The 15740-nt window shown below is 41.1% G+C and overlaps 2 protein-coding genes across 2 annotated transcripts in view; one reads left to right on the forward strand and one right to left on the reverse strand.

Annotated features, from left to right (window-relative positions):
- Positions 1-15740, forward strand: part of LOC311050670 (uncharacterized protein) — a gene marked incomplete at its 3' end in the record, with an annotated part of 728236 nt that overhangs the window by 655292 nt on the left and 57204 nt on the right. The gene's annotated exons all lie outside the window — the stretch shown is intronic.
- The window catches only part of timm50 (translocase of inner mitochondrial membrane 50 homolog), a gene marked incomplete at its 5' end in the record, with an annotated part of 57426 nt that continues 44393 nt past the window's right edge, over positions 2708-15740 (reverse strand). The window contains 3 exons of the mRNA XM_084065401.1: positions 2708-3654; positions 5123-5229; positions 5819-5975. Of these exons, the coding sequence (XP_083921527.1) occupies positions 3553-3654; positions 5123-5229; positions 5819-5975 (366 nt within the window). The 3' untranslated portion in view covers positions 2708-3552. The remainder of the gene's footprint in view (positions 3655-5122; positions 5230-5818; positions 5976-15740) is intronic.

Here is a 15740-nt window from a genome sequence, read left to right on the forward strand (position 1 = left end):
ATAGCCCATTATTATGCATTATAAGCCATGCATTGCAATAATATCACATACCATAATCCCACATAAAACATATACAGAGTGATGTTGATGACGATCGATCACCATTATTACTAACTATTATTAGTTATAATTATTACTATTATCTTCATCATTTTAATCATATGATATCATCATCATCACCACAACCATTATCACCAATATTACCATCTCTGCCCCCATCGCTATCATTATCATCACCACCATACTACTATCATTATATTATACGCCGTACAAATAATATAATTCCCAGTTATAAATAACCAATTGACAGTCATCAGTTCCTCAGTCAATCAAATCTGTATTTTGCCAAAATAAGTATAAATCATCCTTTAGAGACCGCCAAATCAAACCCATTAACCCAACAAAAGACATTCTGCTGTTGCGAAGCCCCCCCCGAAACTTCCGGAAGCCGAAGATGCCCCTGCTTGATCTCTGTCCATGTGTCACCTTCTTTGAGAGCTATAATGGCAAGGTCAGCCAACTGCACGTTCTGACTCCTCAAGTGCAGGGGTGGGCAACTTTGATGATGGAGAGGGCCACTATGTTTCCACACTCACTCCAGAGGGCCACATTGCAGTACATTGTTGGGCAGACAGTCACCTCTTATCTCAGTATTTGAACTTTTTTTTGTACATTAATGCCGTACTTCGCTATGTCAGACAAAAGAAGCAAAAATAGCAGATCTACAAGCTCAAAACAGCAGTGCGACACGTTTTGAGCTTGTAGATCTGCTATTTTTTTATTGGAATCCAGATTTGTTTGGTGCTATTTTTGAATTGTACAACAGACAAAGACAATAGAATTATAATACTAGTCATTAAGTTACTGATATAGACTGAAGTAATTGAAGCGGGTCATGTTTGCATGTTTGGAATTGTAACTGTAGCTGAAATCAATAATATATCAGTATTCCGATATTAACCTGCGGGCCATATTAAGTGAAGGTGGGGGCCGCCAGTTGCCCATGTATGCTCAAGTGGATCAGGGAAAAACAGATAGCACCGCTATTGAGAACCAACTGGGGCGGCCAGCCATCACCCCGTGTGCTACCCTTCCCAACGTCGTCCCTCCCATCAGGGAGGACCGGGGTCGCCATCGGGACCGCGCTAACCAACACCTGTCAACATGAGGCAATGGTGATTCCGAGATAGAGAGATCTCTCTCTCTCATATTCATTATACTTACATTATAATGAAGTGATTCCCTGATTACTACAGCAAAATAATTATACACTATTATTACTACATCATTACAACTTGTACAGCTATTATTTCAACTTAACCACAACAATATAATTATAGTGGAGAATGTGTAACGCCCGGATTCGAACCCGGGACTCACACGTGGAAAGCCAACATTTTAACCACTAAGCCAAAGGGATATCCCTATTGCTCAGGGGAGATATTAGACTTTCAGGCCATCAGGCTGAGGTAGTGAACCACTCTGTTACAAATGCATGGGCATCCTTAACAATAAACCTTGTAACGGCACGATTACAACTCTTTCAGTCGTCATCCTCCCATGCAGCTGCTGCCAGCGTGAAAGGAGTGATTTGCTGACTGTTGCTGGTCTTGTCTGTAGCTACTTTACTTTCTATAGAAAAATATAATGCGACACTATGTTACATCATATTCATGATAAACAATTAATTTAGAGCCAATTTAACAGCAGTTGAGCTTACCTTCAAGTTAGTAACTAAGAACAGATTGATTTTGTTTTGTTAATTTATGGCTCTAGGTAACGTTATTCATAACACATCAGACAAACGTTGTGTCCGTTCTAATAACAGGAACACCATAGACAGCCGCTGTACAAGCCGAGTGAAATAGACATTTCAAGTTCCGTAGTTAGTAATTTTCTAATGTTAGTAGGCTACTACTAGCCTGAAGACAGTGACTTAGATTAACTTTTAGTTTTTCTGTTGGAGAGGTTTACTTAAAGTCGACGTGCTACCACCTTTGCACTGCATTTCATGCACTTTGCATGCTTAGTTTCCTCTCTTGTAAAGTGCAACCACACTTGTGAGGATTTTGGTCTGTTCGACATGCTGCTGTGCTGACGCTCTCACTCCGTCTCGCTCGAAGGAATACCCGGGGGTATTCACATGGTATTCCTAAACGTAACCTGGCATTGGGCCCACCGATCCAACACTGCTAGCATTTTGAAGCCTGTTTTTCATCTACCATCTTTCTATATAAGCGGACTATATAGGCTCGATGCTAGATAGGCTCACTAGAAATACTAGTGGGTCTCAAAGTGTGGTCCAGGGACCCTCATGGTTCCTTGAGAGGGTGTAACTCTGAGTTATGGGGGTGCTTGAAATTAAAAAGTTTGAGAACCACTGTGCTACACTAAATGGAACAGAGCCTTCATTAGTGTCATTGGTAACACCTGTGAAGGAAGCAAGGAAGGGGCCCAATTTCTGTCCAATATGCAGGCATGCAAACAGCCCCGAGGTGAAAAAGGTGACAACGTGTTGTTTTCTTTCGGGTCAGGTGTCACACAATTGCCCTATTTGGGTTCAAAAAGGTGACTGTAGCTGAAAAGTGACACTTTTGCATGCCTGAATATGGCTGCTGTGCATAGAGCCTATTCCAGCACCGGCTTGTTTGAGATATTATCATCATTATGTCTCTAAAGTTACAGACAAAATTTCCAAAACAGTTGTGTTTCTCATTCTTTATTATAAAGAACGTTTAAACATCATTCATTCATCAGCCACGGCCAGAGTCACTTTTACATTAAACAATTTACACAACAAAACAAAAACAAATAAAGTCAAATAAAATATAAATCCCAACCCTCCCACACACACACACACACACACAGTTAAGACACTGCAGTCAGGTGTGTTGGTTTACAGTGATACAACCAGACCTGGAGTTGCGATACGAGGATCTGGTCCCACTAGAGTCCAACCAACAACACAGGCTGATACTGCCGTATCCTGCGTGTTTAGCCAATCAGCTCCCTGCGCCGGTGTGTTTAGCCAATCAGCTCCTTACGCCGCTCTGTTTAACCACTTAAACCCCAGCATTTTGTATTGTGGGGAAAGCTTTTGCACAAAAATAGCCGGTCTACAAGCTCATTGTGATTTTTCTGCAAAGATATTTAAGGTAGAAGGAAAACAGAAAAGTCACTAGTATAAGTCACTATGGCAAGTATAGGGTTTAAGTGATTAACCAATCGACTCCCTACGCTGCTGTATTCAACCAATCAGGTCCCTTCGCCGGTGGTAGGCGGTGACTTATGAATGACAGCGGAGGGGGGCGGGGTGTTCCTGCGCCCCTCCTTCAAAACGGCAGGGAAGCTCCGCCCTCATTGGCGCAGAGGCCGGCCAATGCCGTCGCTCCATTTCCGTCACCACTGACTCAACCACCCGCCGTTGCCGCTGATTGGACCAATCCGTTTGAACCATTGGCGTTTCCCCTTCTCTTGGCCCCTCCCCGTCCCCCCCCACCGTGCCAAAGTGTGTCCACTCATTGGCTGTTGTTAGGCCAGGCGGGCGTAGTCTCACTGCTGTTTTGAGCGCCAAAAGCGTGAGGCGATGGAGCCCAGAGACAGAGACTGTTTTTTCTGCTGTGTGGAAAGCTCTGCTAGACGCTGCTCCTCTTCCTGCACACACACACACACACACACACACACACACACACACACACACACACACACACACACACACACACACACACACACACACACACACACACACACACACACACACACACACACACACACACACACACACACACACACACACACTTTTGTATTACTATACTTGTGATCAACAACAACATTTTAAGACAGTATTTGTATGAATGCCATTTATTTTTATTTCCATTTTTAACCGTAAGCCTAAAGTAGAAAAATAGGCGATCTACAAGCTCACAACGCTGACCTATCATAAAACAATGTGAGGATCAGGAAAATGGTCCTCACAACGTCCATTTATCAAATTCTAGTATTGCAGTGTTTTGGATTTGTTTTGTTCATTTTAGTAATTGTTTAGTTTCAGTCAGTTTCCACATGTACCACATGTTTTCTCTGCTGATTGGATAATATGGTATACTGACCTGAAAATGTATTTATATGTTTATTAAAGAGCTGGAGAGACGGGGAGCACTAGTACTAGTACTATAACAATATAGAGCTATTTAAAGCCTCACTATGTAACTTTTTTTTAATGAATAAAATGTAATCTTGTCCAATCTGTATGGTAGAGTATGTTAATACAATATAACTTATACAATCTGTATGGTAGAGTATGTTAATACAATATAACTTATACATTGGGGTGGTTGTATTTTGTCTCTCGCTCTTTTATTGAGACATTTAGATCGTATCATGTCTCACCTACACAAATTTTTCTTCTGGCAATTTCATATCACGATACATTTTGTATTAAATCGATTTAAATCGACACCAATTTGAATCGATTTTTTTTTTTATTGTTACATGCCTACTCATAAGTGAAACAAAACATGAACGTCTCTTTAGTAATTTTAGGCCACGAGCTACACCTGCGCTTCCCTCCGCAGTGTGCACTCATCTGTACATAGACCATTTCTCCAGCTTGGAGGACGACTCGTTTTGATGAAAAGTAATTGTAGCTGGTTGTCCACATTAGGCCTACTATGGGAGAGTTTGTGTTTTGTATGGGTGCATCAATGGGAGACCGCATGTCAAGCAATTCAATATATCTGTCATGTTCTTTGGAAGGAAGTAAAACAACAAAAAAAGTTGCATTTGATCCTCACATCTCCCTCAGACTGTTATATTTATATTATATTTATGTTGGGATTTATTTAAGTGTTATTGCTAATGTGTGCGTCTACTACCTAGACCCCAACCCTCACCTTATAAAACGGGCTATTTACCTTAACTGTTTTAGTGTTAGTCTAGTTTTAGTTATAAGATTATAGTCGACTGAATCTACATTACGCCTTGATGGCGTCGTAATGGCTGATTTTACACTTGAATGCATGCTGAAATAGCCTATAGAAAATAGAAATGAGAAATGGGCTTGTGTGTGTGCACGTGTCTGTGTGCGTGTGCGCAGTGAGGTGCGTTGGATAAGTCATCGTACCAGTGCCAGCTGGGCCTGTCTTCGTTTGAAGGCCTCAATGGGGTCCTCCTCCAAGGCATAGTTCTCCAGAACCAAACGCACGTCGTCCACACCGTTCAAAGCAACGGCTGAGAGAGGAGACAAGGCATGAAGGAGCGAGATCAAGGATGAATGGAAAACTTTATTTAACACAGTTACTAAACACTCTATAGTAATGATTCCTATCACAATATAGAGCTATTTAACACTGTTACTGAACAAACACTCTATAGTAATGATTACTATCACAATATAGAGCTATTTAACACTATGTTGACTGAGGAGTAGTAGTTCATCCAAAAAATTACTTATTTTCTATCAATTAACACACAAGTCTTGAATTCATGGAGATTGTTTTGTTTTTGAGAGAGACTCAGTAGGAGACTGTGCAAGTGTCCTACCGGAGACTCCGCCGGTCATCAAATTATTAGCTTCGGATTTGATAGAAAATAAGTCATTTTGGGGTGAACTACTCCTTTAAGTGTCAGAGTTGTTTTCCACCACAGTAAGAAAACATTCCAACAACACAGACCAACACGACACTCACATCAGGAACACTTTCAGATCTATACTTGGGCACTGTGGTGCTGAAGGGACATTTTTTGTTATGCCTCAAACTACAGGTCAATGGGTCAAATGGCCTTGTAGTCTTAAACCCCGCCCACAGTGTGTTCTTACTCTTCAGGAAGTTGGCCAGGTCGTACAGCGTCCGGTCCTCTGAGTTGCCGTCCCATCTCTTCAGAGCCATGCCATTGAAGGGCTGCAAGCTGAACGCCTCACGCTTACAGTCTACTACTATCACCTTACTGGTGTCCCTGTTTAGACACGATACATCCTGGAGAGACACACACACACACAGAGAGAGAGGACACAAGGAGAGAGGGGACAGAATGATTGAAAGACTTAATTAACTCCCTGAGTGCCAGGATTGCCAGAATTATTTCAGAATTGATTCTGAAAAGTGCCAGAGTTTTTTCACAGAAAACAAAAAGTGCTTAGGAAGCGAGATACAGCCTTTTTCAGTTCTAAGTTAAACAAGGAGTGGATGCCACATCTTCAGATGATGATATCTTGGGTTCTGAACATGTTTAAAAAACAAACAAAATAAAAACATTTCTTTTAAACATTTTTTTAACTATTTTTTCAAAAACACGTCAAACACGTTAATGGCACCCAGCGCCATAGCGGTAAAAACACGTGAAACACGTTAATGGCACTCAGTGAGTTAATAATGTCGTAGTTATTATACTGCTTGCTAAAGTGTTACAAGTGGGAACATGGCGGATGTATCACCTAAACCTGATGAAGCCAACATTGGTTAGATCAGTGGTTCTCAACCTTTTCAGGCCGCGACGCCCCACAATAATCGTATTTGAACTGGGGACCCCCCACCCTGACAAGCACTTGGAATTTTAGGAGTTGAGACATTTAGTTTGACTCAGTTCCACAGATAAATATTGTGAAAATAGCAGATCTACAAGCTCACAGCTATTTTTCAGTCTGTAGCTCCTGAGAGTGTACACATGGAACTAAATGGACAATTACGGGTCTGTAACTCTGAGAGTGTACAAATGGAACCAAATGGACCCTTACAGGTCTGTAACTCTGAGTGTACAAATGGAACCAAATGGACCCTTAACTCTGAGAGTGTACAAATGGAACCAATATATATATATACCAGAAATGGGGGCCATGGTGTTTTGGGGCGAGTTTTCTGGTTATGTATCTACGCACCATGGCTTGAAGTTGCGCGTGGAAATAAATGACAGAAAATAAGATAATAAATTATAATCAAATACATGACTGATACCAAATGAAAATATAAACTTTACAGATCATATAAACATTAAAATTATAAGAATTCAAGTAAAATTCAGAAAGATCTGGCCGAATGAAATCTCAACTGCTCTGTTTATTATGCGCCATTGCACGTGGAAATAAATGACAGAAACTAAGATATTAAATTATAATAAATTATAATCAAATACATGACTGATACCAAATGAAAATATAAACTTTACAGATCATATAAACATTAAAATTATAAGAATTCAAGTAAAATTGAGAAACATCTGGCCGAATGAAATCTCAACTGCTCTGTTTATGCGGGGGGAACTCCGACAACAAATCAAGTCATCCAAGTCCGAGTCATCTTGTCTCGAGTCAGTCGAGTCGGGAGTCATTGGCTAGCAAGTCCGAGTCGAGTCTCAAGTCTTTACATTAAAGTCCGAGTCGAGTCTCAAGTCTCGTTGGTCTTTTACCTTCCAAGTCCGAGTCGAGTCGCAAGTCTTTATCATTAAAGTCCGAGTCGAGTCGCAAGTCGTTAAATATGAGTCATGAGTCATAGTGACTCGACTCGAGTCTGACTCGAGTCGAGTCACTATGACTCGAGTCCAATTGTCTGACAAATGGAACCAAATGGACCCTTACGGGTCTGTAACCGAGTGTACAAATGGAACCAAATGGACCTGTGGGCTGTATAACGGGTCCATTTGGTTCCGTTTGTACACTCTAAGAGTTAACACTGAAGATTTAACAGTTTGTATTGGGGAGACAGTGAATAACACATTTAGAGCCAGTTCTGTCATCGGGAAGAGGGACAGTTTTCTAAAAGTAAAATTAAACACATGACATATTTGCTATTTACTGTGGCTGCCGATTCACTCTTCAGTGATTTCAAGAATAAAACTGAGATTATGAGTGCTGTCAAAGACCTTCAACTGTCACGGAATACTGTCACCCGGCGCTGTGAAGAAATGTTGGACGATCTTCACGAACAGCTCAAGACAGAAATTGACAGATGTGAGAGTTATTCCCTTCAGTTCGATGAATCAACTGATATGGTAGATGTGGCACAGCTATGTATTTTCATTAGAATGGCCATTGAAGACATGAGCGCAAAAGAAGAGCTGCTCACCATATTGCCTCTAAAGGGCCACACTAGAGGTGAAGATATATTTCAAGCTTTCATGGAGTTTGTTAAACTGAGCAAATTGCCCCTTCATAAACTCATCTCCATTACAACGGATGGTGCACCTGCCATGGTTGGCCGTAATAATGGTTTGTTGGACTGTGCAAAAAAGCTACGCTTTCCCTGACTTCCTTATTTACCATTGCATAATTCACCAACAAGCACTGTGTGGGAAAATTCTAAATATGAAGGAAGTGATGGATATTGCTATGAAGATCGTGTGCTCTGTTAGGGCAAGTAGCCTACAGAGGAGGCTGTTTCGTGCACATATGGAGGAGACTGGCGCAGAACACACAGACCTGCTGCTGCATACAGATGTAAGATGTAAGGGTCCATTTGGTTCCATTTGTACACTCAGAGTACACTCTGTTCAAAAAAGAGCAGAGGTAAATTCCTGGAGAGATTCAGCGAGTTGCTGCCTGAAATCCAAGAGTTTCTCAAGCTTGCTAAACATGCTGAATATACATAGCTAGAGGACAACAAATGGCTTTTGGATTTGGCATTTCTAACAGATCTCACTGGCATGCTGAATGAGCTGAATTTAGAGCTGCAGGGAAAGGATAAACGCGTAATAAACATGATCAGCGCTATGAGAGACGTTTCCTTTTTGCCAAACATCTACACTTCATGGAGTTAGATTGATTGATTTTTTGGAACTGAATTAACCGAATGAAAGTAAGAAAAAACCCAAATAAAAGGGAAAAGGGCAAAAAAAATCTACTTTTCAAAAACGAAGCGCGCGCCACGCACACGCACGGGACACATGCAAGCACTGTGTGCGCGTGCATGCGTCACTGATGGTAGCCCGCAGCTAGGTGGTCAATTTAAAAGTAGGACTTGGTTCAAAAAAGGTTGGGCACCCCTGACATAAGGGATGTGAACATTAAGATTATGCTTAGGTTTCACATGGGTCAAACCTTCAACACACACACACACTTTCCCCTGGCAAGCCAAGCTGCCCTGGTGTGTGTGTGTGTGTGTGTGTGTGTGTGTGTGTGTGTGTGTGTGTGTGTGTGTGTGTGTGTGTGAGAGAGACAGATGGAGAAGGACACTGCTCGTTGTGCCTATGATTACGCTCATCTGGTCCCCAACTCTCTCCCTCTCCCTCTCACACAGATACACACACACGGAGGAGGCGCCTGATGTTGCGCATGCATTGTGTCTGTCTGTCTGTCTGTCTGTCTGTCTGTGTGTGTGTGTGTAAAGCCCTGTGAACACATTAGCCCATCCTCCTTACAGACAATAAATAAAAAGCATCTGTCTTCATCAGTATGTGTGCGTGCATGGACTTCAGCGTGTGCGGGTTATTTGCAGGTTACGTACATGCAATGTGCACTATGGCCCCTGTTCACATTGTTATACACGGTACATATAGTATCAATTATGAAAATAGGAGACACACACCCACCCACCCACCCACCCACCCACCCACACACACACAGCCCTGCTAAGCAGAATCTAAAGTAGTGTTTTTCATGTCAAGGACCCCCAAATTAATTCATGTATTTGGCCCAGGAACCCCACCTGAAATGTTTTTGTGCTGAGCGACCCCCATACAAGATTTGTGTTACAACTTTGCAAAGATATTCCACGTTGTTCACATTTGCCAAGATTTTTAGAAAATAGCAGATAGACCCCCTGGGGGTCCCCGGACCCTACTTTGAGAACCACTGGGCTGATGAATCTGCATCCTGACCTGCCATTCAATACTTACTAAACTTGACCATAGGCTCTGTACTTGGTCTGCTCTTTTTCCCCCTCTACACCAAAACGGCCGATCTACAAGCTTACAACACGTTCCAGCGCAATGCGTTGTGAGCTTGTAGATCGGCGATTTTCAGTGAATGCTCCAACCAGAATAGGGATGTAGGGTTCAAGTTAGAGATGCGCGGATCGCGGTTTTAGCCGCGGTTGCCGCAGTTAACCGCGGTTTGGGTGGATTCTCTGCGTGCTTGTGTCTGTGTGAGTGTGTAGAGCAGCCTCTGTGCGATGCGATCACAAAATGCATTGATTTAGCCTATGTAATGTCGGTGGCTCGGTGCGTCTTTTTTCTTTTTTTTAAACCGGTGCTGCTCTGCTGCGCTGGCAGCAGAGCAGTGCGCTCTGTATGTTGGATGCCGCATGTGTGTTGGATGCCACACTGTTCATCGCAGCAGAGCAGTGCGCTCTGTATGTTCAGCGCAGCACCGGTTTTAAAAAAAGAAAAAAAGACGCACCGACATTCCATAGGCTAAATCAATGCATTTTGTGATCGCATCGCACAACTAATACTAAAACTAACGGGGAATACCAGAAAATAATAATATTTTGACATACGGGAAAAACGGTTGGTGCGGATATTTAAATTGGATAATATAATTATTGCGGTTGGATAACGGGCGGATAATTAATTTGAACATGCGGATTCGGGTGACGTGAGTAGGGGTGGGACGATATACGATATCGTATATCGCGATAAAAAAAATCCACGATAAGTTTACCGCGGGGTCTGTAATTATCGCGAAAAAAAAAAAAAAAGTTTGACCAAAAAAGATTGGTGTCCATTTGCTTTGCCAAGTTTCATATCCGGCCTAGAGAGAATCAAAGGAAACGGAAACAGCTGTGAGCATGCATATATATGTGTTTGTGGACTGCACAGGATACAGTTCCAAAGAAGGCGGGTGTAAAAGGCAGCGTCGCAGGGAGTGTAATATCAGCGTCGCAGCAAGTCAGTGCACTGACTGCACTCGCCTCGCTGTCCCTTGTAGGCTACTGGTACGAAAGTGTCCGTAGCTGAGATAGAGAATATACGGCAGTGCCGTCGAGAACGCGCGTTGTACCCAGCTTTATTGCCAATATGTTGAGCTGCTGATCTTTAGCAGGGTTTCCGGCAGTCCATTTCAGGCCCGGCGCCCCGCCAGGCCTGATTTTTTTACCACCGAGGCTAAAAAAATCTGGTGAAAAATAAAATGATACAAATGAGACTCCAGACTAAACTCAGACTCGCCCCTCAAAGACTTGAGACGACTCGAGCTCAAAGACTCGTGGACAATCTTTATTTTATGTTTGTTTTTTTTGGACAAATAAATGAATGAAATGCCCAAAAAACTTCCACTCCCCTGTCCCCTCCCTCAAAGAAACCTCCGCTCCAGTGCGCGCTGCGCGGAGCCGGCTCTCAACCGGCTTCAGTCAAGCTGCTTCGTGCTGCTCATTAACAACAGCTGCTATGTGTGTGGCCGCCACGGCCTTTCATCATAAAGTTTAAATATAAAAACTTACATATGCTTACATGTGTTATAAGATGGTTGGATCATCTGTGACAGCACGTTTGGGAAACATCGGATTTTCATTTTGCGCCGCTGTCTCGTTAAACCCAGCTGGTTGAATATTCAACACTTTACCACGGTAAACGCTATGCTCATGTAATGTTCACTCAGTGGTGGCTTATCCAACGGGCTTGAGGTGCTGAAGCACGCAAAACTGCGAAATTTTAGAAGCAGGGCTCCGCAGATCTCCGCCAGGCCAGGTGGCCCTACCCAGGCTCATGAAATTGATTGGCAGTCTACAGTAGCCAATTAGAATTAAAGCTGCTAAAACTGACTCATACACTAATACAGAACCATATATAGGCTAAATATTGTCTGACTCTCTGTCGGTTGGGAAAACTTTTATTTTATTTTAAAACAATTTCAAATGGTGAAAAAAATCTACAAGCTATAATTATTAAAAATTAAGAAATACTATATTTTAAATAGTGAAAAATACAGAAAATAGGGGGAAATACAAAATCTCTAATATGTGATTTTAATGTGACCCCTGTGAAGTCCAGGGCTGAATGTGACAAATATTGAGACAAATAGGCTATAACCCAATACATAATTTTATTAAATAAATGGGGGGTTATATTTTACAGATAGTTACACTATTCTTGTACTATATTAAAATTAAATCATCCTTAAAGGTAGGGTAAGTGATTTGCTTTGGTTAAAATAAGTGTTAAATAGCTCTATATTCTGATAGTACTCATTGCTATAGAGTGTTTGTTCAGTATTAGGAGTCTCCTTGTCTCTCCACCTCTTTATTAAACAGAAAATGCATTTTCGTTTCAGTTTAATTTCCAATTTCATCCAACCAGGACAGAGAACTCAATCAGGATACAGATTAAACAAGTGACATTGAAAGTGATGACACTAAGAAATGAGCAGACAAAATTGGAACTGGAACACTATACAAATTAAGCTTAAAAATGGGTACTTTCTCCTGATTGGCTGAGATTTTGACACCTACCGAAAAATGTATTTTCTGTTTATTAAAGAGCTGGAGAGACAGGGAGACATCTGTTACTGAACAAACACTCTATAGCAATGATTACTATATGCAGCCTTTTTATTTTTTACAGAACAGTGCCAGTGTTCAGGACAAGTAGTTTGTTTCCAAAAAAGGTTCAAAGAAAGTATGATATACAGTTTGCACTTGCATAGTTGCATTACAGTTGCACTATTGTTTGGTTGCACTGTAGCAGTCTCTTTGGGTGTTGCTAGACATGCAGCCTGGAAGAAAAATATTGTGTTTTATGTAAAGAGAAGAGACATTATTGTGAATAATTGAATAAATATTCTTTAACAGAAATGACAGGTCATGTGATTTCACTATTTTTCTAGCATTTTCAGAATGTTATAAGCAGCGCGCTAATATCGTGATAATATTGTGATATTTTTGGCCACCAATATCGTGATAATATCGTAATCGTGATATTTTTGGCCACCATTATCGTGATATGACATTTTCTAAGCAGCGCGATATCGCAATAGTGATATTTTTGGCCAGCATTATCGTGATATGACATTTTCATATCGTCCCATCCCTAGACGTGAGGGGCCCCGGACCCCCTGTTGAAGACCCCAGCTCTATACTATAGCAATGATTACTATGGAATTTAACATCGAGTTTAACCCATTCAATGCGGGAAATGATTTTAGCAACATACGTTTTTCAGAAAACTGTTAAGATTTAGAAGGCATTTGTAGAATTGGCCTCAGGTCTAAACGGGTTAACAAAAACAAATATTAATCGCAGCACCTTTAAATTCACACTCAGTGTTTTACTGTGTAGGCTAGAACAGCCATTCATAAACATATCTAGACTTAAGCAAACAAATTGTTAATGATTGATGTCTGGCAGAAACCTTTTATCTCCATAGTTCAATGTTTAATTCATTGTCAGTTAATGCCCTACTTTGTTTCACTACAGTATCACCCACAAGTAGCAAAAATAGCTGATGTACAAGCTCACAACGTCGATGCGATGCATCGCGAGCTTGCAGATCACCTATTTTAGATTTTTTTAATAAGTGGCTAATTGTGTCTGAGTTTTATAAATATTGAACCAAGTATTAACAAGCGCTTGTTGTGACTAAATAATAACTACATTGGATCCACTAGAATGCAGGTTCTTTTCCTCCTTTTCCTGAAGAGTAACCATTTTGGACCTACAAGGTTACAAAATGTAAGCTATAGGCAGCTGCACCAGGCCTGCTACTCAGACAGCCGCTGATGTTTATTGTAGGTCCATATAACTCCCATTTCTATAAAAGAAAGTGAATAGGATAAGATAGGACAGCCTTTATTAACCCCTGAGGGAGAGCGGCTCGACACAAACAGCAGCAGCAAGTCCAGAACAGAAATAACAGCTATAAAGTCATAAAATGAGAGAGCACACGCGTATGAAGGTGACAGGGACACATGTAGGGCAGAGACTAAGGTTATTAATTAACTAAAACTAATGAAATAACTACAGCTAGATGTAGATCAATAATTTTTGATACAATCACAAGGAATGTAAAGAAAGTTATTTTAACGTACACAGCACATTTCATTTTCAGACGTAAATTTACCTTTCAACTTCTTTGTTTATGGCCATAATGACTGGCTAACCACACATTTTGTTGCAATTTGTAGCAATTGTAGAAATATTAGGCCTTACATGTTGAATGTTCAAATCATGTATACAATGAACCATATATAAACCATATATACATATACACATACAGATATAAATAATTTTGGAAGAAAAAAGCCTATTTAACATTCAAGGGGCACCTTTTAGTTATAAAAAAGGAAAAAAGTAACCAACTGAAATTGTATTGTGCGTTTACAAGACTAACTAAAATAACAGATTAGCAACTTGGTTTTCAACATGTTTAAGGCAGTAGTGTTGTTTTGAAATATTAGTTGGTGCCAAACAGGCTGGTCTGAGTATTTCAAAATTCTAGGGTTTACAGAGAATGTTGCAAAAAAAGAGAAAATATCCAGAAAAGTCCTTCCAGAGGTCAGAGGAGAATAGCCAGACTGGCTCGAGCTGACAGAAAGGCAACAGTAACTCAAATAACTACCCGATACAACAGAGTTATGTAGAAGAGTATCTCTGAACGCACAACAAGTCAAACCTTGAGGCAGATGGGCTGCAGCAGTGGTTCTCAACCTTTTCAGGCTGTGACCCCCGAAAAGAATCATATTTGAAGTGGGGACCCCCACCCTGATAAGCACTTGTAATTGTAGGAGTTGAGGCGCTGCGAGGCGTTGTGAGCTTGTAGACAGTCCATTTTCACAATTTGTCTCTCTTTCGTTTTTATGGGGGTCGTGGAAATCTGAAATTAAAAAATCTGAGAACTACTGTGCTACACTAAATGGAACAGAGCCTTCATTAGTATCACTGGTAACACCTGTGAAGGAAGCGATAATATGGCTGGTGTGTATAGAGCCTATTGTGACCAATGTTTGACCAGTTTTTATAGTATAGTTTGTTGATTACATTACCTTTGATGCAGTAATGGTCTTTTTAATTTTCCTTTCTTTTTTTTTTTAAGTCCTGAAATTGTCAGTTCACTGTCATCTGCGGACCCCCCCAAAATCATGTGGGGACCCCCCCTGGGAACGACTGGTCTACAGCAGCACAACACCACACCACACTCTTGTCAGAACAGGCAACTGAGGCTACAATTCACACAGGCACTTCATTAGAAGATAGATTGGCCTGATCTGATGCATCCACAATAAAAAAATAAAAAAAATGCCAGTAGATCAGTTTTCAGCTTTTGTAGTGCTTAGACCAGCCCGTTTGGCACCAACAACCATGGCACGTTCAAAGTCACTTAAGGGACAACAAGGGTTCTTTTATAAGTTTGTAATGATAATTAAAAGATGAGTGTTCTCATTCATTTATTGCTTTCTTGTATGGATTTTTACCTGGGGGCACTCGGGTAATTGGTAAAAATGCTATCTTTTCAGGGCTGAACCTCTGCACCAAAGTTTTCACATCGGTCTGTTATAGCGCCACCAGGAGGCCGATTTTTGCAAAACATTTCTTTTTATATTACTCCTAAAAATGTTGTCCAAACATCACACAAATCGGTACACAGTATCTCTATAGTCATGTGATCAAGACAGATCTGTCGGATTTTTCATATTCCATCCTCATTGGCTTCCAAAGTTTGCAGGAGTGGCCCGTTTTGTACAAAATGCCTGAGATCATGAAAGCAGCGTCCGATTGCCGTAAAACCTCCCCAAGCACATCCCCACTAGGCCAAATCACCTTTCTTCCTCATTCAGATGCCTGATTTGAACTTGCAGCAGATCGTCTTGACCATGTCTA

The sequence above is a fragment of the Gymnoscopelus microlampas genome, assembly GCF_963454915.1.
Source record: "Gymnoscopelus microlampas genome assembly, chromosome: 8".
NCBI lineage: Eukaryota > Metazoa > Chordata > Actinopteri > Myctophiformes > Myctophidae > Gymnoscopelus > Gymnoscopelus microlampas.